Source organism: Bufo gargarizans, chromosome 1 (genome assembly GCF_014858855.1).
Source record: "Bufo gargarizans isolate SCDJY-AF-19 chromosome 1, ASM1485885v1, whole genome shotgun sequence".
Lineage (NCBI taxonomy): Eukaryota > Metazoa > Chordata > Amphibia > Anura > Bufonidae > Bufo > Bufo gargarizans.
Genome location: NC_058080.1, coordinates 740,190,463 through 740,214,070, shown reverse-complemented (window position 1 = coordinate 740,214,070; position 23,608 = coordinate 740,190,463). Strand labels below are relative to the sequence as shown.

General features: G+C 46.4%; 1 protein-coding gene and 1 long non-coding RNA gene across 3 annotated transcripts in view; one reads left to right on the top strand and one right to left on the bottom strand.

Moving 5' to 3' along the window:
* The window catches only part of LOC122924951, a 59,521-nt gene that overhangs the window by 8,734 nt on the left and 27,179 nt on the right, over positions 1-23,608 (bottom strand). The window lies entirely within an intron of this gene.
* WDHD1 (WD repeat and HMG-box DNA binding protein 1) overlaps positions 1-23,608 on the top strand; it is a 148,696-nt gene that overhangs the window by 99,154 nt on the left and 25,934 nt on the right. For both annotated transcript variants that reach the window (XM_044276483.1, XM_044276484.1), the window contains 4 exons: positions 1,174-1,330; positions 2,117-2,231; positions 3,062-3,193; positions 8,730-8,956. In XM_044276483.1, the coding sequence (XP_044132418.1) occupies positions 1,174-1,330; positions 2,117-2,231; positions 3,062-3,193; positions 8,730-8,956 (631 nt within the window). The remainder of the gene's footprint in view (positions 1-1,173; positions 1,331-2,116; positions 2,232-3,061; positions 3,194-8,729; positions 8,957-23,608) is intronic.

Genomic DNA, 23,608 nt, shown 5'->3' with positions numbered 1-23,608 from the left:
AAGATGGCTATCATTGAGGCTTACCGTGCTCGGGGCAGGGATCCGCCCCTTGGTGTTACCGCTCATTCTACCAGAGCGGTCGGGGCTTCCTGGGCTCAGCGTAATCGTGCCTCGGCTGAGCAGCTGTGCAAGGCGGCCACCTGGTCTTCTTTGCACACGTTCACCAAGTTTTACAGGGTGAACACTTATGCCTCGGCGGATGCTGCTTTGGGCCGCTTGGTCTTGCAGGCGGCGGTGCCTTGATGTTTACGGTGCCTGGTTCGCGTTTGATTGTGGTCCCTCCCTGTTTGTGGACTGCTTTTGAACGTCCCAAGAGTTCCTGTGTCCCCCAAGGAATTGGGCGAGAAAACGAGATTTTTGTATAACTTACCAGTAAAATCTCTTTCTCGCTCTTCCTTGGGGGACACAGCGCCCGCCCATTGTTTTTTTGTTGGCCTTCGGGTGTTTTTTTCTGGCTTGTTGGTATTGGTTTTGGTTACTCCTTGCCTTTGTCTTGCACTACTTGGGCACATAACTGGAAGTCTCTCTCTCCAGGCTGAGGGTATAGCTGCTGGAGGAGGGGCTTAACAGTCTTTTACTTAGTGTCACGCCTCCTATGGAGATAAGCTATACCCAAGAGTTCCTGTGTCCCCCAAGGAAGAGCGAGAAAGAGATTTTACTGGTAAGTTATACAAAAATCTCGTTTTTCTATGAGAGTGCCGGCGATGTGCAGAACGCACACTGCTGGTGGCCGTGTTTTTGCAATTTGCGGAACCGCAAAACACACATGGACGTGTGAATGGACCCTAAACGTTATGTGTGGCCCTGTGATGAGTCTAAGTCGTGGGCTGCATCTGAAGTCCCTATTAAAAATAAAAAGTTTCAATGCAGTAAACTTGTGGAGACTGCCAGCCGCTGTAAGGAGTCTTACGGGCAATGCCCCTAGGAAAAAAATATGCAGATTAACTTTCTTTCATCTTGAGAAGAGCTATCTTCCTTCTAGATGAGAAATAATTTGTGTGGCCCATGGTGTAATGGCTTCCATATACTGTATATGGCATTCGCATACACAACTATAGGTCAGAACGCCAAATATGAGAGTGTTAAACCTCCCCCTATTAAAAAGCATGACTGAACGTTGATGATCTACTTTACTATGAGGGCAATGGTAACTTACATACATTTTGTTATTAGGGAGCCCCTGTTACGTAGATTCAGAGGGTGTTGTGCGGCTGCTGAACAGATCCCTTGGACATACCTGGACGCCCGTGTGTAACACCAGGGAACATTGCAAAGGAAAGTCAGATCACTGCTGGGTGGTTGGTGTCCATGAGAACCCCCAGCAGTTAAGGTTAGTTACCATTAATCATCTCATTTGCTCATTGCTTGCTTTGCAAAGTTAACATTACAAGACTTGTCTGGGGCCATAAAAACGTTCTCCAGCATGGCTGATTATAACAGATAAAAAGGGGGCTGCCTTAGTGAGCCTCTTCATTACGTCACTGGCACAGGTGGGGGGGCACAGTGTCGGAATGTCAGCAGAATCTGCAGTACACTTGCGAGTCTTAAATGGGGCCATGCAGCATTCAGAATCAAAGGGGTGTCAAAGACACAGACAATGGTGGGAAATGCAAAAAATAAAATTAAAAAATTGTAGAAAAAAGCGCATTACCTGCCTATTAGATCTAGCGCTACTGCTCGGCTTCTCCTTGCCAGGCTTTGCTTACTTGGCCGCAGCAAAGAATTCACACACATGAACGCCGCAGTCCATTGCTGGCCGGACTGGATCTAATAAGCAACCTCCGGCAGTCCAGCTGTTGTGAAACTATAACTCCCAGCATGCATTCTTGCTCTGCTCTGCTCTCCTCAGAACTCTCATAGAAATGAATGGAGCATGCTGGGAATTGTAGTTACACAGCGGCCAAAGGGTGCTGACCCCTGATGTAGAATTATCCGTCTGTAGGCCACTGTTTTGGCTGGTAAAAAGGTGTCCCAATTGGAAGTTCTCCCCCATATGTCCGTGACTTCCCCTGGATATTGCATAAGAAAAAGGAATCGTACGGAGTTAAACACACCACACCTGCAGAAGACTACCTGTTGACGTTTTTTTAAATGTTTTTTTCTTTTGTAATTAAAGGTGCATCCCTTGTAAAGGCTCAAGGTTTCCACCAACGCTTCCGCGTCCAGCTGTGGCTATTCTGCCCTTCAAATTTCCTTACTGTCAAATTACTACAGAGAAGGGACAGATGGAGGTAAGAAAACGGACATTAGGAGGACATGTGCTTGCAACATAACTAGGTGAAAGTCTACAGGAGAGGAATGCAATGTGATTCATGCGGCAAGCAATTAGTGTCAAGCAAGTAAAGGTCCCTTTCAGACAGAATAATTCAGCAAGTGATCGCCTGCTCGTCAGTGGAGGATACCACTGTATTTACATGCAGTGATCTTCACCACAACATGGGGAGCAGTAATGGCTAATGCCATCGCTCGTCCCCATACAGACTCATTTACCAGCAGGAGGACGTGTTTAGACCGCACAATCTGCTGTCTGCAAATGACGATTTAGGTGCCTACACAGACGATCATAGATCCCAATGAATGAGCGTTTAGTAATCAGCGGCATCTTTACACCGCCAGATAATCGCTAATGAGTGTTCCTGTGAACCCTTGTTAGCGATTATCTGGCCGATTCTCACCCTGTGTAAAAGGCCGTTAAGGAAGTATTAGTACTGGACATTCTATGTATTCCATATAGACCGGCCATAAATACAAGCGTAGCGTATAGCAATGCGCTAAAGTGAATTTTAAATGACTTTTTCAGGGCTTTAATTATATTGACCTATTGTTAGTCTAGTGCAGGGGTCAACAACACTCCAGCTGTTTTGAAACTACAACTCCCAGCATGCTCCTTTTATTTCTGTGGGAGTTCAGAGGACAGCCAAGCAAGTGTGCATGATGGGAGATGTAGTTTCACAACAGCTGGACTCCAAGCTGCTGGAGTGCCAGACGTTACTGATCCCTGGTTTAGTGTGTATATTTGAGCCAATGTGTAATGTTTGAGTGTTATTTTTTTCTCTCCCAGGAACAATACTGGAGGTCTCAACTGTTCACCAATTATCTTGATTATTTGGCTAAAAATGGATATGAATGTGATGACAATATAAAAACCGAAGCTGAAAAGGAACAGCAGGAATTGTTAATGAAGATGTTTGCTGTGAGTATAATAGTATGAGTTTTTAATTATGATTATTTATAGTTTGTGTGTGTATATAAAATATAAAAATCACCAGTTACAGGGCTGGAGATTATTGATATTCATAACTAAATACCTGGAGCTTGGGGTAACTAATAAGTAAACCGAAATTCTGTCACCTATAACTGTACGGTGTGTGCACCGGAGATTCACAACAGTGTTTTAATAATAAAATATATTTGAGTAATACCAAAAACCAGCTAATTATATATGAAAGCAGTATAAAATATATACAATAATACATGAGTCCATATGAAATTAGTGTAATACAATATACAGTACAATCAACTACAAAACAACCCCTACCCAATATGAAATAGGTAATTATATATACAATATGTTGCAGATTGAGAAGGTAAAACAATGGAGTTTTTTTTTACTGTCGGCGCTGCTAGAATCACGAAAAAGGCGCTTGTAATCTAGAAGATCACTGCTTTATTGATGTAAAACGCGTTTCGGGGTCGGGCCAACCCTGAAAGGCGTTTGACAACAATAAAGCAATCATCTTCTAGCTTACAAGCGCCTTTTTGTGATCCTTGCAAACGCTGGCAGAAAAATCATCCATTGTTTTATCTTCTGAATCTGCAGCTGAGAGCCTGCTATCTGACACAGGTAGGAGGACGTGCAGCAGCGAGGATCCCAGCACTTGATGTGTGTTTTTGGTAGTTGTGCCCCCAGCACTCGATGTGTGCTTTTTGGTAGTTGTGCCCCCAGCACAACTCCATCAGGTGAGAGACTATCCTCATACCCTCATCCGGGCCTGCACATTGCGCTCTCCTCTTCTTTGTTCTATAGTACAGTATATAGTTAATATATGTACACATATATGCCATGACACAATACCCATGTTACACAATATACTTCCACAAGGGGGCGATAGCGAGATGGTTCCTTGGGAGAAACACTTTTTGCATACAATATACTTTACAACCAAAATATATTTAACCGCCCAGGTACAATACAACACAGACTCGCATATGCAGCAGCTTTTTACTAATGGAACTGGTTTTGTGGGTGGTGCAGATCAGCTCCCTGTGTACTCCCATCACAATAGCGTGGCACACCGAACTCCATAGGAGGAATTTATAAATAATTTCATAGATATGTATCTAGATGAAGAACCACACCAGAATTCCCTGAATAACGTCCCCTCTGGGGAAAGCACAGGTGTCATGAACCAGCGAGTGTGAACCCACTGAGCCACGTGTCCTACCTCCTCTAAGGGCGCTGTCTAAGTGAACCCTTGGATCTTCACAGTACCCCTGATGGTGGGGATAGACTTTCCCGAGGGGAACACCAGGTCACTACCTCTTGAGGAGGATAGGCACACGAGGCAGCTGGTCCAGGAGGTACCAGAGAAAGTTACCAGAGGTGCAGGACCGAAGGATGAGGCAGAAGCGTAGTCAGATAGGCAAAAGGTCAGGGCAGGTGGCACAGGTACAGGTCAGGCAATCCGGATCGGCAACAGGAGAGTCAAGGCAAGCATATAGGGATCTAACACAGGTAGCAGAGTCCAGGAATACAGATACGAGTCAGGAACACTAGCGGAAAACAGGAACCTTAGCAGGACCAAAGGCCATTGACACTAGTCATCTGGGAAGGGGGCTGAGCCACTTATATATGCGCAGGAGGGCTAGGATAGGTCAGCGAGGTCACATGACCTAACACAGGCATCGTCAAACTGCGGCCCTCCAGCTGTTGTAAAACTACAACTCCCACAATGCCCTGCTGTAGGCTGATACCTGTAGGCTGTTCGGGCATGCTGGGAGTTGTAGTTTTGCAATAGCTGGAGGGCCGCAGTTTGAGGATGCCTGGCCTAACCCATATAGCCCAGGAAGTGACGCGTGCTGGCCCTTAAGGAAGTGCTGCAGGAAACAAACGGCAAGCATGCTGTGGCCAGGGCTGAGATCAAACTGTGGAGTGGATCCCAGAACAACAGTACCCACACAGACAGAGCCCAGGACTGCACCGCTGAACACTGTGCCCGGGACCGCGACTGTAAGCAGGGGAACAGCGGTGCACAGCCGCCGCTGTTACAACAGGATTGTCAGGAATTTACTCTGTAATGCAAATAAATACCAATAGCCCTTATTTCAATGTTTAAGAGAAAAACGCTGCACAGACCAGTTGAAGTAGGTCCCTTTCAAACAATCAGTATACACAAAAACTGTCTTCGATCAGATATCCACATGAAGAGAAATGGTTATCCCGTATACACACAAAGTTGTGAGTACTGCATAACCCTGGTTTCTTTCAGGTAGATATATGAATGAAGAGCAGCGCAGGAATTTACTTAGGTGTTGTGGACATGCAAGAAAAACCACCCTGACGTTGACCATTGATATCACCTCCTAGGTTATATACACTACTCTCAAAAAGTTAGGGATATTTGGCTTTCGGGTGAAGTTTATGGAAAACAGGGTTACGGCTCCAAGTGATGATATATCATGAAAGTCGGGTATTTAAGTAGAAGCAGCAAAAGTGATTTCCTCATATCAAACAATTTATAGAAACAAAAGCCGACCCCAGTGCTGGGTACACCCCCACAAAATGTCAGTGTCTCAATAACTTGTCACGTGGCCTTGAGCATCTATTACAGCTTGACATGTCGACTTATTGTCTGCTGAGGCATGGCATCCCTCTCTTTTTGAAGGGCGTCCCTCAGGTCATTGAGGTCCTGGGGTACAGAGTTACGAGCCTCTACACGACGACTCAGCTGATCCCATAGGTTTCAATGGGATTCAGGTCTGGAGAAAGTGCAGGCCACTCCATCTGAGGTCCCCCAGTCTCCAGCAGCCGTTCCCTAATGATGCCACCTCGATGAGCTGGTGCATTGTCGTCCATGAAGATGAAATTGGGCCTGTGTTGTTCATGCAGAGGCACCATGACTTGATTAATGATGTTCGTCTAGTAGTATGGGCTTGTCACTGGACCGTTCACACAGTGTAGGGCAGTTCTGTACTAACACCACCAAAGGCTCATCTGGTGACAACAGTGGCTGATGCACAGCGCTCTCCTTGATGGTATCCTCCATCATTGGCGGCCATCATTTCTGCTCAGCAGCGTGATCTGACTTTCATCAGTGAACAGCACTGAGGCCCACCCTCGTCCAGCGTAGATGCTCCCTGGCCCTGACGCCTGCGCCTGGTGGGGTGGTCAGGTACCCTTGCAGGTCGTCTAGCACACAGAACATGCTGATGTAAACTGTTTGGATTGGTCTGACATGACACTTGGGTGCCTTTCACCTCCCTTAAATATGCCTGGAGTTGTGTGGCATTGATCATCTGGTTCCGCAGGGCATTGTTCACAATAAAGCGGTCATCAGTGTGGGATGTGGCCAAAGGACGTCCACTTCTCGGGTGTCGTCTTGGTATCATGATGTCAAAATGTGAACACGATGATGAGGAGCACTGTTTAAATACCAATTCTTACCAGGAAATTTATTGGGCAATTCATGAATCAATCATCTGTTGTGAATTTTGCCATTAAGCTCCTTGTTAGAGAACAGCAAGTTGTGCAAAAAGTACTGAAGCATTCATAAGGTTACATTAAGTTCACCTGCAAAGGTCAGAGGGCGTCTTAAGTTCATCCTCAAATTTCACCCACAAGCCAAATATCCCTTACTTAGAAAAAGTTGTGTGTATATACAGTCAGGTCCATGAAATGGAACGGACAAGATGTGCTTTACCTGCAGACTGTCGGCTTTACCTGCAGACTGTCGGCTTTACCTGCAGACTGTCGGCTTTACCTGCAGACTGTCGGCTTTACCTGCAGACTGTCGGCTTTACCTGCAGACTGTCGGCTTTACCTGCAGACTGTCGGCTTTACCTGCAGACTGTCGGCTTTACCTGCAGACTGTCGGCTTTACCTGCAGACTGTCGGCTTTACCTGCAGACTGTCGGCTTTACCTGCAGACTGTCGGCTTTACCTGCAGACTGTCGGCTTTAATTTGAGGTATTTACATCGAAATCAGGTGAACGGTGCAGGAATTACAGCAGTTTGCATATGTGCCTCTCACTTGTTAAGGGACCAAAAGTAATGGGACAATTGGCTTCTCCGCTGCTCCATGGCCGGTGTGTGTTATTCCCTCATTATCCCAATTACACTGAGCAGATAAAAGGTCCAGAGGTCATTTCCAGTCTGCTATCTGCATTTGGAATCTGTTGCTGTCAACTCTCAAGACGAGATCCAAAGAGCGGTCACTATCAGTGAAGCCATCATTAGGCTGAAACCACAACAAACCCATCAGAGAGATAGCAAAAACATTAGGCGCGGCCAAAACAGCTGTTTGGAACATTCTTTAAAAGAAGGAACGCACCGGTGAGCTCAGCAGCACCAAAAGACCCCGAAGACCACGGAAAACAACTGTGGTGGATGACCGAATAATTCTTTCCCTGGTGAAGAAAACACCCTTCACAACAGTTGGCCAGATGAAGAACACTCTCCAGGAGGTAGGTGTATGTGTGTCAAAGTCAACAATCAAGAGAAGACTTCACCAGAGTGAATACAGAGGGTTCACCACAAGATGGAAACCATTGGTGAGCCTCAAAAAACAGGAAGGCCAGATTGGAGTTTGCCAAACGACATCTAAAAAAGCCTTCACAGTTCTGGAACAACATCCTATGGACAGAGGAGACCAAGATCAACTTGTACCAGAGTGATGGGAAGAGAAGAGTATGGAGAAGGAAAGGAACTGCTCATGATCCTAAGCATACCACCTCATCAGTGAAGCATAGTGGTGGTAGTGTCATGGCGTGGGCATGTATGGCTGCCAATGGAACTGCTTCTCTTGTATTTATTGATGATGTGACTGCTGACAAAAGCAGCAGGATGAATTCTGAAGGGTTTCGGGCAATATTATCGGCTCATATTCAGCCAAATGCTTCAGAAGTCATTGGACGGCGCCTCACAGTGCAGATGGACAATGACCCAAAGCATACTGCAAAAGCAACCAAAGAGTTTTTTTAAGGGAAAGAACTTCTTCCAGGAGAGTAACATCACTCTTTTGGCCGTTCCTGCGTGTTCCCCTGATCTAAATCCAATTGAGAACCTTTGGGGATGGATGGCAAGGGAAGTTTACAAAAATGGACAACAGTTCCAGACAGTAGATGGCCTTCGTGCGGCGTCTTCACCACTTGGAGAAATGTTCCCACTCACCTCATGGAAACGCAGAAAGTTGGATTTCTGTTTTGGGGGGGTTGTTTTTTTTTTTTTTTTTGGAGGTGTGGTCCTAAACTTTTGATCAGCTGAAAAACAGCCCGTTTCAGTTTATTCGATGTTTTCATTAAATTGAATGCTCAAAAAATGTTTTGTCTCACTCCCATTTCTTCTTGTTGCATGTTGAAGCTCTACTTGGAACCTTGTTAAGATCCAGCCGTGCTAAATAGGATTTTTTGCCATTTTTCAAGTGGTCTTAAACTTTTGATCAGGACTGTTTATAAAACACATTTTAATACACCTGTATATCTGTGCTTATTTTTTCCTTTTATTTGTGCAGTTGTCTTGCAAACTGGAGCGTGAATTTCGCTGCATGGAACTGGCCGAGCTCATGACTCAGAACGTGATGAACCTGGCTATTAAGTATGCCTCGCGCTCCAAGAGACTAATTCTAGCCCAGCGGCTCAGCGAAATGGCTCTAGAGAAGGCAGCGGAATTGTCTTCGGCTCAACAACAAGTCGACGAGGAGGAAGAAGAGGAAGATTTCCGGAGCAGGCTGAATGCTGGGTAAATATTGTTGGGTCATTTTACTCAGCTGTTTAATTTTCGCTAAGCTGTCCTTGATGCGGTATGTTGGCTGCAAAATGATCCTTGATGTGGCTTTGTTGTTCGTAGTATCAAGAGCAGAGATTTTGCAGACAAGAATAGGTATTGTTACAATGGGGCCTTTTGTAAAAAATAAAAAAAAAAGTCCACGGAAGGAAGATGTGGCAAATTTGAGGCGCACACTCTTTAATAAATTAGTTGCGTCTGTTGTGCTGTTTGTGTGCCAGATATAATTTATGCCAATTTTTCTGATGTAAATTATGTTAAAGGGGTGGTCCGCGTTCAGAGCCCCCACTAAATTGTGCAGGGCAAGGGCTTTTTGTTTGCATTGGCACACTGCAAGGAGGAGACTTCCGTCCAGCAGTGTTCTCGTGACCTTACCGGCTCTCATGGGTGGACCTTAGCACTGCCATAGCCGCTTTACAGGCTAGGGTAGTGCTAAAGCCCGCCCATTAGTGCCGGTGACATCACCGGGCTCACTGCTGGGCGGAAGCATCAGCCTAGCAATCCCTATGGAGATGCCTACAAATGCCTTTGCCCTGCAAGTTTTAGCTCAGAGCAAAGGAGGACATTGGAGCATTGAATGCTCCATTGCTCATGTCGGGGGGCCGGAGAGGTGAAGATGGACTGCTCTGAACCCGGACAACCCCTTTAAATATGTTGGGCTGAGGAGGCCACGTCTGCTTCTGCTTAGGGTGCATTCACATCATCGTTTAGCTTTCCGTTCTTTGATCCGTGAGAAGAAGAGAGAGGGAGGAAAAAAACAGGATCCTGTAAAAAACCACTGATCCTGTTACATCAGTTGTCATCCATTTGAGCCATTTCCTTCTGAGATCCGTTTTTTTAGATGGGGAAAAAAGTCCTGCATGCAGTACTTTCTCGTGCATGGCATTGGGGGACACAGCACCATGGGTATATGTCCAACTACCACTAGGAGGCACTAGACACAAAAAGTGTTGGCTCCTCCCAGGTGGGCTATACCCTCTCCACAGGCACGAGGCTATTCAGTTTTAGTCTAGTGTCCGTAGGAGGCAGACCTGTCCTGCTTTTTTGCAGGTTCTGCTGTTTTTTATTTTTATTCTTTTCTTTTTTCTCTCTTCCGCAGGTCTCGGTGTTCTCCACCGTTATACCTGCTGCAGGCTGGGGCTCCATCGTGTTCCACTTTAGTTGCCCCCCTGCGGGCGCGTACTTCGGTACCATCGCCGGTCACCCAGTCCCCACGGACTGCATCCGCAGTGGCTTGCCGGCATTCCCACGGTTTCCGTGTTGAGTCTGCCGAAGGGGTGACCCTGCTGCGCCCGAAGACATCGGATGGTGAGTATATCTGATGGTGAGTATACTCCCCTGTCCCTGTGTCCCTGCCCCAGGGTTAGGTTCCCTCCTGTGGCCAGGGGGATGGGATCCACCTTAGCTGGGGGTCCTGGGGAGCCTCCATCTTCCCCCTAGCCAACCCCCCCTTTTTTCTGGGGGGGGGTTATATTCTTGTTTCCCCTCCCTTCTCTTCTCCCTTGGTTGGTCTTTTCTCTCCTCCCTGGCCACACAGTCTTCTCCCTGGCTTCTCCGCTACTTTAGTCCCCGGCTTCTGCCGGGACTAGGCCTCATCTTCTGTGGCCCGTTCCCGGCTCCCAGGTGCTCCGTTTGCCCTGATCCACCTGTCCCTAGGTGTCGCTTCTCCCCCCCTACCCTCCTCACCTATTTTTATGATTCGGTGGGCCCTCTGTCGGCCGCGGTTCGCCCCGCCCCCCTCGCTCCATTCCCGGCCGCCTTAATAAATCGAGGCCCCGGCTTTTGGGCCTGCTAGGCCGCAATCTTCCCGGCCCCTCCTCCTTGCTTCCCGGGCTTTTCTGAGCCCCGCCCGGCCCTTGGGAGGGGCTATCTCTTCACCCTTTCCTGGGCTAACGTGTTTTTTCTGCTGAAGGGGGTGGTTAACCCCTTCCCTCCCCTCAATTGCTTCATGTCCCCTGCAGCCCTACTGACCACCTCTTTTGGGGGGACAAGCTGCTGCAGCGCCTCTTTGGGGGAACAGGGCGTCCGGGTCAGGATAGACAGCCTCTGCTGGCTGCTTTTTGAGCATCTCCTCTCCCAGCCTCTCCTCGGTCGCCACGTGTTTTCACGTGCGTCCGCTGTCTGCACCTCTCTGGGTCTAACAATGGCTGCCGTGCGGTCAGCCTGTCCCTGCTGGGTGCAGTACCTCTTCCCAGATCCTTTCCCCGAACAATCCCTTTGTGTCGGTCCCCCATGAATGGGCTCCCTCCGTGTCAATGCCATGGGAACCTTGACCGCCTCTCCCTGGCGGTGTCGCTGGCCGCTACCAATCCAAATTGCGGCCACCTCTGCCCTCCCAGGGTCCTCCCTGCAGATGGGGCACGCTCAGTTAGGGGTACCTGCACCCGGGTTCGGCTAGGGGTAGCTCACGGTACTCCCTCGGGTGGTCTCAACGGGGTACCACCCCTCCTCGGCATCCTCGGATCCCCCCCAGGACAGGCCTGAGGCTGGTGACGAATCCTTCCTGTCACCCCATCCGTTGCCTCTGGGGACACCTCTGCGCCGATTCCCTCGGAACAGAGCATCAGGCGGTCTTCCTCCATACAGAAGCCCTCTGGGAGGTCAAGACGAATGTGGACGGAGGAACCTTTCCTACCCAGGGTTGGTATCCCCTCTAGTGGATTTTCGGATGGTGCTCCCCTGACCGCACAGGTATTCAACCGCACAGGTAAGGCAGCCGTCCCCGTGTTTAGCATACTGAGTCACCTACGCGGTGTCTCTGATACGTACGCCTTCTCCTTAACAGGGGGATTCCTGCACCACTGCCATAGGCTGTCCCTGACAAGCCTTCCTGGTTCCCCTATACCAGGGGCTATCCTCTACACATTTGAGAGTGTTTCCACAGGGTCCCCATCCTGGTGGTGGTGTTCGCCACTCTACCTCATTACAGGGGGTTCCTGTTCTGGGCAAGCGGTTAGCTCGGCTATCGCCTCCTGTAGGTTGGGGAGTTAAGAGCAATTGTACAGCTGCCTTGCCCCTTTTCATAGGTAGTGTACCTACACCTACTCCAGATGCTGAAGCCATTACTCCTGGCTGGCTCTGGGGTGTTCCATACAGCACTATTTCTCCCTTCCGGGCGAGATGTACAGGCCACTTCGATTGCCGTTGCAATTGCACCTGTCTGTTCCCAGCCACTTTGCTCCCGTCATAGGTAGAGTATCTACGCCATCTCCTGATGCTGTAGCCAATTCCCCTGGCTGGCGCTATGGTGTTCCGTGCGGCACTATTTCTCCCTTTCTGGCGAGATTTACAGGCCGCCTTTAATTGCCGTTGAAATTGCACCTGTCTATTCCCAGCCATTTTGCTCCCTTCATAGGTAGAGTACCTACGCCATCTCCGGTGCTGTGGTCGATACCCCTGGCGGGCTCTATTGTCTTCCAGGCGGCAACATTTCTCCCTACGGGCGAGATATAGAGGCCACTTTCTATTGCTATAGAGTTGCCCCTGTCCGGTTCAGTTACACCTGTCTGTTCCCTGCCACCTTGATCCCTTAACAGGTAGAGTACCTGCACCATCTCCGGATGTGGTAGCCGTTCCTCCTGTCCGGCTTTATGGTGTACCATGTGGCATTTTCTCTCCCTTACAGGACGAGATTTTGAGGCCTCCTCCAGTTGCCGTGGCCATTGCACCTACCTCATCATAGTGTGCACCAAACAGCCATCTTACTTCCTTCATAGGTAGAGTTCCTGAACCGTCTTTGATGCTGCAGCCGTTACACCTGTCTGGCTTCTATGGTGTACTATGCGGCCCTGTTTCTGTTGCCATTGCACCTACCTGATTGTAGTGTGCACCTGTCTTGTTCTTTGTGGTACCGTGCGGCCCTATGGGTTCCATTGTTAACGCAGTTGCTGTTGCACCTCTCTGGGTCTGGGGTGCACCATGCGGCCACATTGCTTCGATCTTAAATGAAGTTCCTCTTCACAGCCATATTTCTACTTTACAGGTTGTGTACCTGTACCCTCCGAATGCTGTCGCATCCCCAGATGCTGTGGCTATGTTTCCACTCTCCTTGGTCGGCAACATGCAGCCACTTTACCTTTATTTTAGGCGTGTGTTTGTAGTACCCCAAGTGCTGGGCCCTATGGTGCGATCTGTGGCCCAGACAGTTTCTTTCTTACTAGGTGTTTTCTGCCCACGGGTTCTAATCTGTGCTGCAGATGTTGGTTCCATCCGTTTGGTTCTTCCATACGTCTGCCACTCCGTTACTGTCGTCCTCATTGGTCTCCTTGTGCCGCTCAAGGCACTGTCAGCACCAGGTCACCCTTGTTCAGCATGTGCATGGTTACCATATCTGGCAGGGGTGGGTCAGCCCATCCCCCACCTTATCGGTCTATTGCTGCTTCTGGTAGCTCCAGTATATGACTGATCTGTCTGGTCCGGCGGGTGGTCCTCATTCAACCTCCTACTCCATGGCCAGGTGGTTGTTGGCCTTTGTGCTAGAGTTGCTCTTGCTTTCTCTTTAAGGTCCTACGGTATGCTGTGCTCCGCGTTACCCCATGTTATAGGGGAGTACTCACATTGTTTCCTATTGCTGAGCGGGCCATTCCTGGTGTAGTACAAGGATCTCCACTGGATCTTCTACCTTGTTTGGACATGTAGCTGGTGAGCATCGGCCGCGGCAGTGGTTTTCGGTCATCGCTGGATGTCCGCCTCACGGTATCCTTCTGGGTCCACGGCTTTTTTTTTTTTTTCGTCGCTGGACGTCCTCCCTGACGGGTCAAGGACGGGACCACTGAGCGCCACACATCTGTCTGAATTTTCAGCTGATTGCTCTGGTATCGGTCAGGGCCCCGTAGTTCCTTCTGGGTCCAGGTGTTTTCGGTTTTCCCTTGTATTTTATGCTTGGTTGCACTACATGGCGGAGGGACGTTCCCCTTGGACCTTGCCGTCGTCTGTACCTATCAGGTACTTTCTCCCCCCTGCGAGTTTTCTGTATGCCGGTCGCAGCTGGTTTCTACATTTCTATGTAGGCTACCCCGGTTTTTTCATGGCGACTTCTGCATTCCTTATGCATATCGATGTCTGTCGTTTTGTGGTACCTCCGAGCTGCTGTACTTGCCCTCTCTGGGACAATGTTTACGGTGTGCTGGTCAATGTTTTTGGTGCGGCTAGTTGTCCATGGCCAATGTCCCTTCCCCTATGGCGGTTTCTTTTCGCCTTTCCTGGATATGCTGGCTTGCGTTGTCTTCCGGTGGTTCAGCTCCTGGTTCCTTGTGACCCCATCTGGGTACTCCTTTCTGGAGTCCCTGTCCCTGTTCATTTGAGGTCCTCTTGGGATTTGTCTTTTTTTCCATCCTCCCACGTAAAGTACCTGGTATTGAGTGGTTTGGTGCTACGGTTTGCAATTCCACCGTATGGTCTCCTTCGGGAGGGACCTCCTCCTGTTGTAGACCCCTTCCTCCTTAGGCTGTTTGGAGTGCTCTTCTTCTACTCCCATGTCTGTCAGTCCAGTGTGTTCCTGCCAAGGTTGCCTGGGCCTGTCTCTGGTTCCTTTTTTCCATGATACTTCACATGCCCAGAGTTTCCTCTGGTCTTGCGCTTTACAGTGCTATCTTGTTTTCGGAGGCTTGTGCCTCGTTTCCTGTTTTTGGGGACGCAGGAGCGATCGTTCTTTGTTCCTGGCTTTTACCTACAACCCCCTCCTTCTCCAAGGGTTGGCAGTTTCCTCTAGCAGCCTTGGGTTTTCGCCTTTACATGGGGCGCTTGGCTTCTTCACCTGGCCTTGCGGTGAGGGGAGTCCCTCTCCCTTCACATGTGAGCCTTGCTATGGCTTCCCTCACTCGTTTGGTTTCCAGTGCTTCCCTGTTTCTTTTCTCCCCTGGCCTTTCAGGGGATGGCCACAGGTTTATGGGTCTGAGACAATGTAGGGCGTTGGGTCGATCCAACACGCAGTGCTGTCCTAATTTTTTTTTCTCCAGCCCTTGGCTGCGCTTGGTGTTCCCTTTTGCCACCTTCTTGCATTTGGGATTTTCTTCCAGACATTTGTCCTGGGGTGCTGGCAGTCTTCCCTGCTTCTTCTGAGGTTTCTTCCTTGTTATGAGACCTCTTGCCCATTCCGTGTTTTTTCCTGTTGGGTCACATGGTCACATTCTCCTGCACCTGTATGCCCAGCCGGTGGCACGTCTCTTCTTTTCCCACCCTCAGGGACTGCTTTGGGACGTCCCATGGTGCTGTGTCCCCCAATGCCATGCACGAGAAAATTGGATTTTTTGTACTCACCGTAAAATCCTTTTCTCGTAGTAGGCATTGGGGGACACAGATCCCACCCTATGTTTTTACTTCCGCTTCTCCGGGCTGGTCTCTTGATCTTTCCCGGTACGGGAGTTGTTGGTTCCTTGCTTTTCTTCTCTCTCCTACTGCTTTTGGTACAAACTGAATAGCCTCGTGCCTGTGGAGAGGGTATAGCCCACCTGGGAGGAGCCAACACTTTTTGTGTCTAGTGCCTCCTAGTGGTAGTTGGACATATACCCATGGTGCTGTGTCCCCCAATGCCTACTACGAGAAAAGGATTTTACGGTGAGTACAAAAAATCCAATTTTTGTTCCCATCAAAAAAACGGATCTAAGATGGAAATGGCTCAAATGCATGACAACTGACGCAACAGGATCCTGTAAAAAAACTGATCCTATGCATAACTGGAGCGACAGGATCTCTCCCTTTCTCTCTCTCTCTCCTCTCTCTGTATGCCCTCCGAGACATACGGTCCTTATGTCCCGTAGCAGCATTGATCGTGCACACGGGAGCACACAGCATCATAGATTACAACGATGCTGCGCACATTGGGCCACCCACGGGGCTATTGTCCCGCACTCCTAAGATCATATGAGTGCGGGACAATAGTCCTGCAGGTGGCCCGACATGCACAGCATCATTGTAATCTATGATGCTGTGTGCTCGCGTGTGCACGATCAATGCTGCTACGGGACATAAGGACCGTATGTCTCGGAGGGTATACGGTCGTGTGCAAGAGGCCTTAGTCTTTCCAACCTTTTAAAATGTGCCATGAGCACCAGAAAATCTCAAAAATGTGTGCGCATGAAAAGCAAATTTTTGGTTCTTACTATCATGGTACCTGAATTCTTTTAAACACTTTTACTTATCCAGGGCATTCTGAGATTGTTTTCTCGTCACATGTTGTACTTCATGACAGTGGTAAAATTGGGTCAAACTATTTCATTTTTATTTATAAAAAAAAATAAAAAATTTACCCAAAAATTTGAAAAATTTGTAATTTTCAAAATTTCTATTTTTTCCGCTTTTAAAACGGATAGTGATACCTCCTAAATTAGTCATTACTTTACATTTCCTATATGTCTACTTCATGTTTGGATCATTTTGTAAATTACATTTTCTTTTTTTGGGACGTTAGAAGGCTTAGAAGTAAATCTTGAAATTTTTCAGAAAATTTCCAAACCCCACTTTTTAAGGACCAGTTCAGGTCCTATTATGTATGTGAGGCTTACATAATAGAAACCACCCAAAAATGACCCCATTTTAGAAACTACACCCCTCAAGGTATTCAAAACTGATTTTACAAACTTCTTTAGGTGTTCCACAAGAATTTTTCAAATGACAAAGCAAGGGTTAACAGCCAAACAAAACTCAATATTTATTGCCCTGCTTCTGTAGTTTACAGAAACACCCCCATATGTGGTCATAAACTGCTGTATGGGCACACGGTATTGCGCAGAAGGAAAGGAACGCCATATGGTTTTTGGAGGGCAGATTTCACTGGGATAATTTTAAGCTGCCATGTCACATTTGAAGACCCCCTGATGCACCCCTAGAGTAGAAACTCCACAAAAAAGACCCCATTTTGGAAATTATGGGATAAGGGGGCAGTTTTGTTGAGACTATTTCAGGGAACATATGATCTTTGGTTGCTCTATATTAACTTTTTGTGAGGCAAGGTAACAAAAAGTAGCTGTTTTGGCACCGCTTTTATTTTTTGCTATTTACAATGTTCATCTGACAGGTTAGATCATGTGGTATTTTTATAGAAAAGGTTGTTACGGACGCGACAATACCAAATATGACGGCTTTTTTGGGTTGGTTGTTTCAGTTTTACATAAATCATTTTTTTTAGTGTCTCCATATTCTGAAAGCCATAGTTTTATTTTCTCTTGGGAGACGGTCTTATGTAGGGGCTAATTTTTTTTTCTGTATGAGATGACTGGTACTAATTTAGGGTGCATATGAGTTTTTGATCGCTTGGTATTAGTTTTTGTGATGTAAGGTGAAAAAAAAAAAAGGCTTTAAGTTAAGCTTGATTTCTTAAAGAGGACCTTTCACCGATTTTTACACTGTGAACTAAGTATACAGACATGTAGAGCGGCGCCCGGGGATCTCCCTGCACTTACTATTATCCCCGGGCGCCGCTCCGTTCTCCCGCTATGCCCTCCGGTATCTCCGGCCACTAAGTTATAGTAGGCGGAGATTTCAGTCCCAAAGTTATGGTAGGCGGAGTCTGCCCTTGTTCTTCTGTAGCGCTGGCCAATCGCAGCACAGAGCTCACAGCCTGGGAGGTTATTTTCTCCCAGGCTGTGAGCTCTGCGATGCGATTGGCCAGCGCTACAGAAGAACAAGGGCAGACTCCGCCTACTATAACTTAGTGAGCGGAGATACCGGAGGGCATAGCAGGAGAACGGAGCGGCGCCCGGGGATAATAGTAAGTGCTGCTCTACATGTCTGTATACTTAGTTCACAGTGTAATAATCGGTGAAAGGTCCTCTTTAAGGGAAAAAAAACATACTTATTGCATAGTTTTGTTATTCGTGCTTTGTTTACATGCTGCAGCAAAGTTGTGGGGGCGTGTACCAACAATGACTATGCTCTCCCTCATGAATATTTGTGGGTGTGAATAATCTCCCCTCCCCCTGCACTGCTTGCTCTGCACAACCTAACCTTGCATACAAACGCTGTCACATGATCATCTCCTAGCTCACACAGGCAGATCTGCACCACACTCCTCACGCATGTATGTGGTGCAGTATGTAGTGAATGCAGACAGGCTATTATAGCGAAATAATAAAGTACAGGGAAGATCCGCCATATTGAACTGGACTTTATCACTTGTCTTTGAGTCCCTGCTGCTAGACAAGTAATGGTTCCCTGCATAAATACCCACCTCTTAGGCCCCATTTACACCAGCACTATTTATTTCTGTTGTTCTCATCTAATGGAGCAGAAGAACGAAAATAATGGAAGTGCTGGATGGGGCACGTAAGGGTAGGTTTTTGTCATACGATCAACATACACAACAGATGTCATACTGTGACATCATCACCATGGAGTTCCATTGTAAAAATAAATAAATAAATAAAAAAAAGCACTTTTGTGAGGACTCTGCAGGATGGAAAAACGTGGTACAATACACTTTCTCCCCCCCCCTGCAAAGTCCAGCAAAAAAACATGTTGGCTAACGTTTTTTATTTTATTTTTCTATATAGATATATTATGTATATCGAGATATTTATTTACCGTTCTAGAGATATATATATATATATATATATATATATATATATATATATATACTCTAGGAAAATATATATAATGTAGAAAAAAGAAGGCAGCACTCCAATGGAAAGTGAAAAAGTGGACGGTTTATTCACTCATCAGCTCAGCAGAGCTGAGCATGAGTGAATAAACCGTCCACTTTTTCACTTTCCATTGGAGTGCTGCCTTCTTTTTCTACATTATCTACACTTGGGGCCTTGGTCGCAGGTCTCTTTGGAGGATTTTCTTGCACCCACACAGTTCCGTGTGCTGCTTCTCTTCTTTCTTTTTGTGTATGTGTGTATATATAATATATATATATATATATATATATATATATATATATTATATATATAATTAGGGGTGCACCGAAATTCCGGCGGCCGAAAATGGGCCTAATCCATTTCGGCCGATATTGGTACATATTGGCAGAAAATAGCGGGGAGGGACTGGGAGGAGGAGCTGGGGGCCGGTGCGTTCACTGTTCTCCGGCCCCCAGCTCTAGTAGTTACAGACGTGGACAAAATTGTTGGTACCCTTTGGTCAATGAAAGAAAAAGTCACAATGGTCACAGAAATAACTTTAATCTGACAAAAGTAATAATAAATTAAAATTCTATAAATGTTAACCAATGAAAGTCAGACATTGTTTTTCAACCATGCTTCAACAGAATTATGTAAAAAAATAAACTCATGAAACAGGCATGGACAAAAATGATGGTACCCCTAGAAAACACAGAACATAATGTGACCAAAGGGACATGTTAATTCAAGGTGTGTCCACTAATTAGCATCACAGGTGTCTACAACCTTGTAATCAGCCATTGGGCCTATATATATGGCTCCAGGTAATCACTGTGTTGTTTGGTGATATGGTGTGTACCACACTCGACATGGACCAGAGGAAGCAAAGGAAAGAGCTGTCTCAAGAGATCAGAAAGAAAATTATAGACAAGCATGTTAAAGGTAAAGGCTATAAGACCATCTCCAAGCAACTAGATGTTCCTGTGAGTACAGTTGCACATATTATTCATAAGTTTAAGATCCATGGGACTGTAGCCAACCTCCCTGGACGTGGCCGCAGGAGGAAAATTGATGACAAATCTAAGAGACGGATAATCCGAATGGTAACAAAAGAGCCTAGAAAGACTTCTAAAGAGATTCAAGGTGAACTTCATGCTCAAGGAACATCAGTGTCAGATCGCACCATCCGTCGTTGTTTGAGCCAAAGTGGACTACATGGGAGACGACCAAGGAGGACACCATTGTTGAAAACGAATCATAAAAAAGCAAGACTGGAATATGCCAAACTACATGTTGACAAGCCACAAAGCTTCTGGGAGAATGTCCTGTGGACAGATGAGACAAAAATCGAAGTTTTTGCCAAGGCACATCAGCTGTATGTTCACAGACGAAAAAATGAAGCATATCAAGAAAAGAACACTGTCCCTACTGTGAAACATGGAGGAGGCTCTGTTATGTTCTGGGGCTGCTTTGCTGCGTCTGGCACAGGGTGTCTTGAATCTGTGCAGGGTACAATGAAATCTCAAGACTATCAAGGAATTCTAGAGAGAAATGTACTAGCCAGTGTCAGAAAGCTTGGTCTCAGTCGCAGGTCATGGGTCTTGCAACAGGACAATGACCCAAAACACACCGCTAAAAACACCCAAGAATGGCTAAGAGGAAAAAATTGGACTATTCTAAAGTGGCCTTCTATGAGCCCTGACCTCAATCCTATTGAGCATCTTTGGAAGGAGCTGAAACATGCAGTCTGGAAAAGGCACCCTTCAAACCGGACACAACTGGAGCAGTTTGCTCATGAGGAGTGGGCCAAAATACCTGCTGAGAGGTGCAGATGTCTCATTGACAGTTACAGGAAGCGTTTGATTGCAGTGATTGCCTCAAAAGGTTGCGCAACAAAATATTAAGTTAGGGGTACCATCATTTTTGTCCATGCCTGTTTCATGAGTTTATTTTTTTACATAATTCTGTTGAAGCATGGTTGAAAAACAATGTCTGACTTTCATTGGTTAACATTTATAGAATTTTAATTTATTATTACTTTTGTCAGATTAAAGTTATTTCTGTGACCATTGTGACTTTTTCTTTCATTGACCAAAGGGTACCAACAATTTTGTCCACGTCTGTATAAAATGTGTACAATTAATAAGGATTCTATTCATGAGGCCCCCTCTGCAGTAGAACATTCAATATAGCCACATCCTACTCACAGGGCTGTTATCTTAATGCTGGCCGGCCGGGCAGACGAGCGGCAGCGTCACGACTGACGTCATCTGCCCGGCCTACTTTCTGAATGAAGGAGGCGGCGCAGGCATGTGACGTCAGTCGTGACGCTGCCGCTCGTCTGCCCGGCCGGCCAGCATTAAGATAACAGCCCTGTGAGTAGGATGTGGCTACATTGAATGTTCTACTGCAGAGGGGGCCTCATGAATAGAATCCTTATTAATTGTACACATTTTATAACTAGTCTGTACTGGAGCGGCAATGGGGGGGGGGGGGGGGGGTCTGTGGATGGCACTGTTATGGGGTGGGTGGGGGTCTGTGGATGGCACTGTTATGAGGTGGGGGGGGTCTGTGGATGGCACTGTTATGAGGTGGGGGGGTCTGTGGATGGCACTGTTATGGGGTGGGGGGGGGTCTGTGGATGGCACTGTTATAAATATCATTTAAAAAAAAGTATTTTAAAAGTATTTGGGCAATGAATTTTCGGTTTCGGACCAGAATTTTCATTTCGGTGCACCCCTAATATATATATATATATATATATATATATATATATATATATATATATATATATATATATATATATATATATATATATAGCGAGAGATATAGATCAGCAAATATATATCTCCATATACATATATAGATATATATCTCTATATACATATCTGTGTGTGTGTGTGTGTGTATATATATATATATATATATATATATATATATATATATATATATATATATATATATATATAAAATCTTTGTCAGATATATATCTTCAATAATGGGCAAGGCTTTACTTCTATGTGGTTGTCCGGGGGGAGGTGGCTTTGTGGTCCGATGGCCAGTGGATCAGGGCGATGCTTTTTTCTCAAGGCCGGCACTGGTAAGGATCGCGCATGCGCAATCCCTCACAGGAGCGGCCAACAGCCAGATGCAGAGAGGGGAGGGGGGGCCACAGGCCACTCCCTAAGGCAGGGCTAAGCCTGTACACGAAACGTCAGCACAGGGAGCTTGCTGGATGACGTCGCGGGTCAAGTGACTCGCGTCAGCAGGGAAGAAACAAGCTATTATAGATAAACAGAGTAATTTACAAAGGTATTCATAGATATGTTATATAGCAGATTCGCCTATATTTATATAACTCAGACAACCCCTTTAAGTTTTGCACAATAGCAGCATTTTATTTATGTAGGGTCTCGTTTTTTGCAGGATGAGGTGACTGGCACTATTTTGGGGTGCACATGACTTTTTGATTGCTTGCTATTACACTTTTTGTGATGTAAGGTGACAAAAAATGGCTTTTTAGACACTGTTTATTTTATATTTTTTACAGATACGGACACGGCGATACCTAATACGCCTTTTTGATTGCTTGGTGTTGCACTTTTAGTGAGTTTTTTTTATTTTTGCCTTTTTTTTTTTTTTTTTTTTTTTTTTTTTTTTTTTTTGGACTGTGTTCACCTGAGGGGTTAGGTCATGTGATATTTTCATAGTGCCAGTTGATACGGACTCGGCAATACCTAATATGTATACCTTTCATTTTCCCTATTTTATTTTTTTTTTTTACAACTTTGTTTTGGTAAAAAGATGCTTTATTTTTATTTTATTTACTTTTTAGGGAAAAGGATGCTTTATTTTTATTTTATTTTTGTTTGTTTTTTTACTTTTTATATTTGGACCACATTATGTATTGTACTGAATTGAACTGTCAGCGTCTTACTGTGTAAGACGCTGACAGTTGCCTAGGAGACCCAGCCCTCAGGCTGGATCTCCTGGGCTTCCGTAGCTGGCAGGCTCCAATGCCTGTGTAGGGCATCAGGGCTGCCACTGCAACCATCGGCCCCCTGACAGCGCAGTGCGGGGAACCGATTGAGTCAGAGGCAGCCCCCTCCCTCTGTTTACCCCGTACGTGTCGCATACAGCGATGCTGGTGGATACAGCAGGGGCCCGGCTATCAGTAACAGCCGGGCCTTTACTGCGGATCAGGCAGGTGCAGCTCCTGCACTCGCCCGATCTCATCACGTACATGTATGTGGGAATGCGGTAAAGCACCCCATTCCCCCACGTGCATGTACTTGATAATGCGTGAAGGGGTTAATGCTTTGGCCTGACCGTGGATCTACTGACCTGAAATCACAACATCAGAGGGATCAGTGGTGTAACTAGAAATGACTGGACCCCTCCTCCCTTGCAACCCCCTCTCCTGGTACTAGTCATGATTGCTCCGTCAGTTTCCTACAAATAATGTCATTGTATAATACTGTTAAAGTGGCCCTGACAAAATCTTTAGTCCTCCTTCGGGGTGTTTTTTTTTTGGGGGGGGGGGGGGGTTTGGGTTTTTTTTTTTTTTTTTTTTTAGGCCCCTTTAGCTATGCCCCTGATAGGGATCTATGGTGCTGTATGTTGCATTCAGAAGACCCGTGGTCAGATCAGGACATTTGTCCATAATACCGGTTCAAAAATGTATGAAACTCGCTTCGTGATGGCTCTACTTTTTTTTTTTTGTAAATCTGGAGGTTTTATAAGGTGCTCAGAAATCCAGAGAACTGGTTGATAAGATTAGGAATTTAGATTAACTCCTCTTAAGATCTACAAACAAGAAGGGCATTGTGACACTTAACATTGCACGCAGGCGTCATGGTCTCGCTTTTAGGAGATTGAGGATTAGCAATAATCTGTACTCACATGTCAACGCTGGCCGTTTAAACGATCCCTAATCAAAGCAATAGTCTCTTTATCCTCTGGAATCCATAACTCTTGTCGTGTATTTACCAGTTGTTTTCATTTCTTGTGAGGTAGTAATATCGCAGTGTGCATGGACAGTCGTGTATTA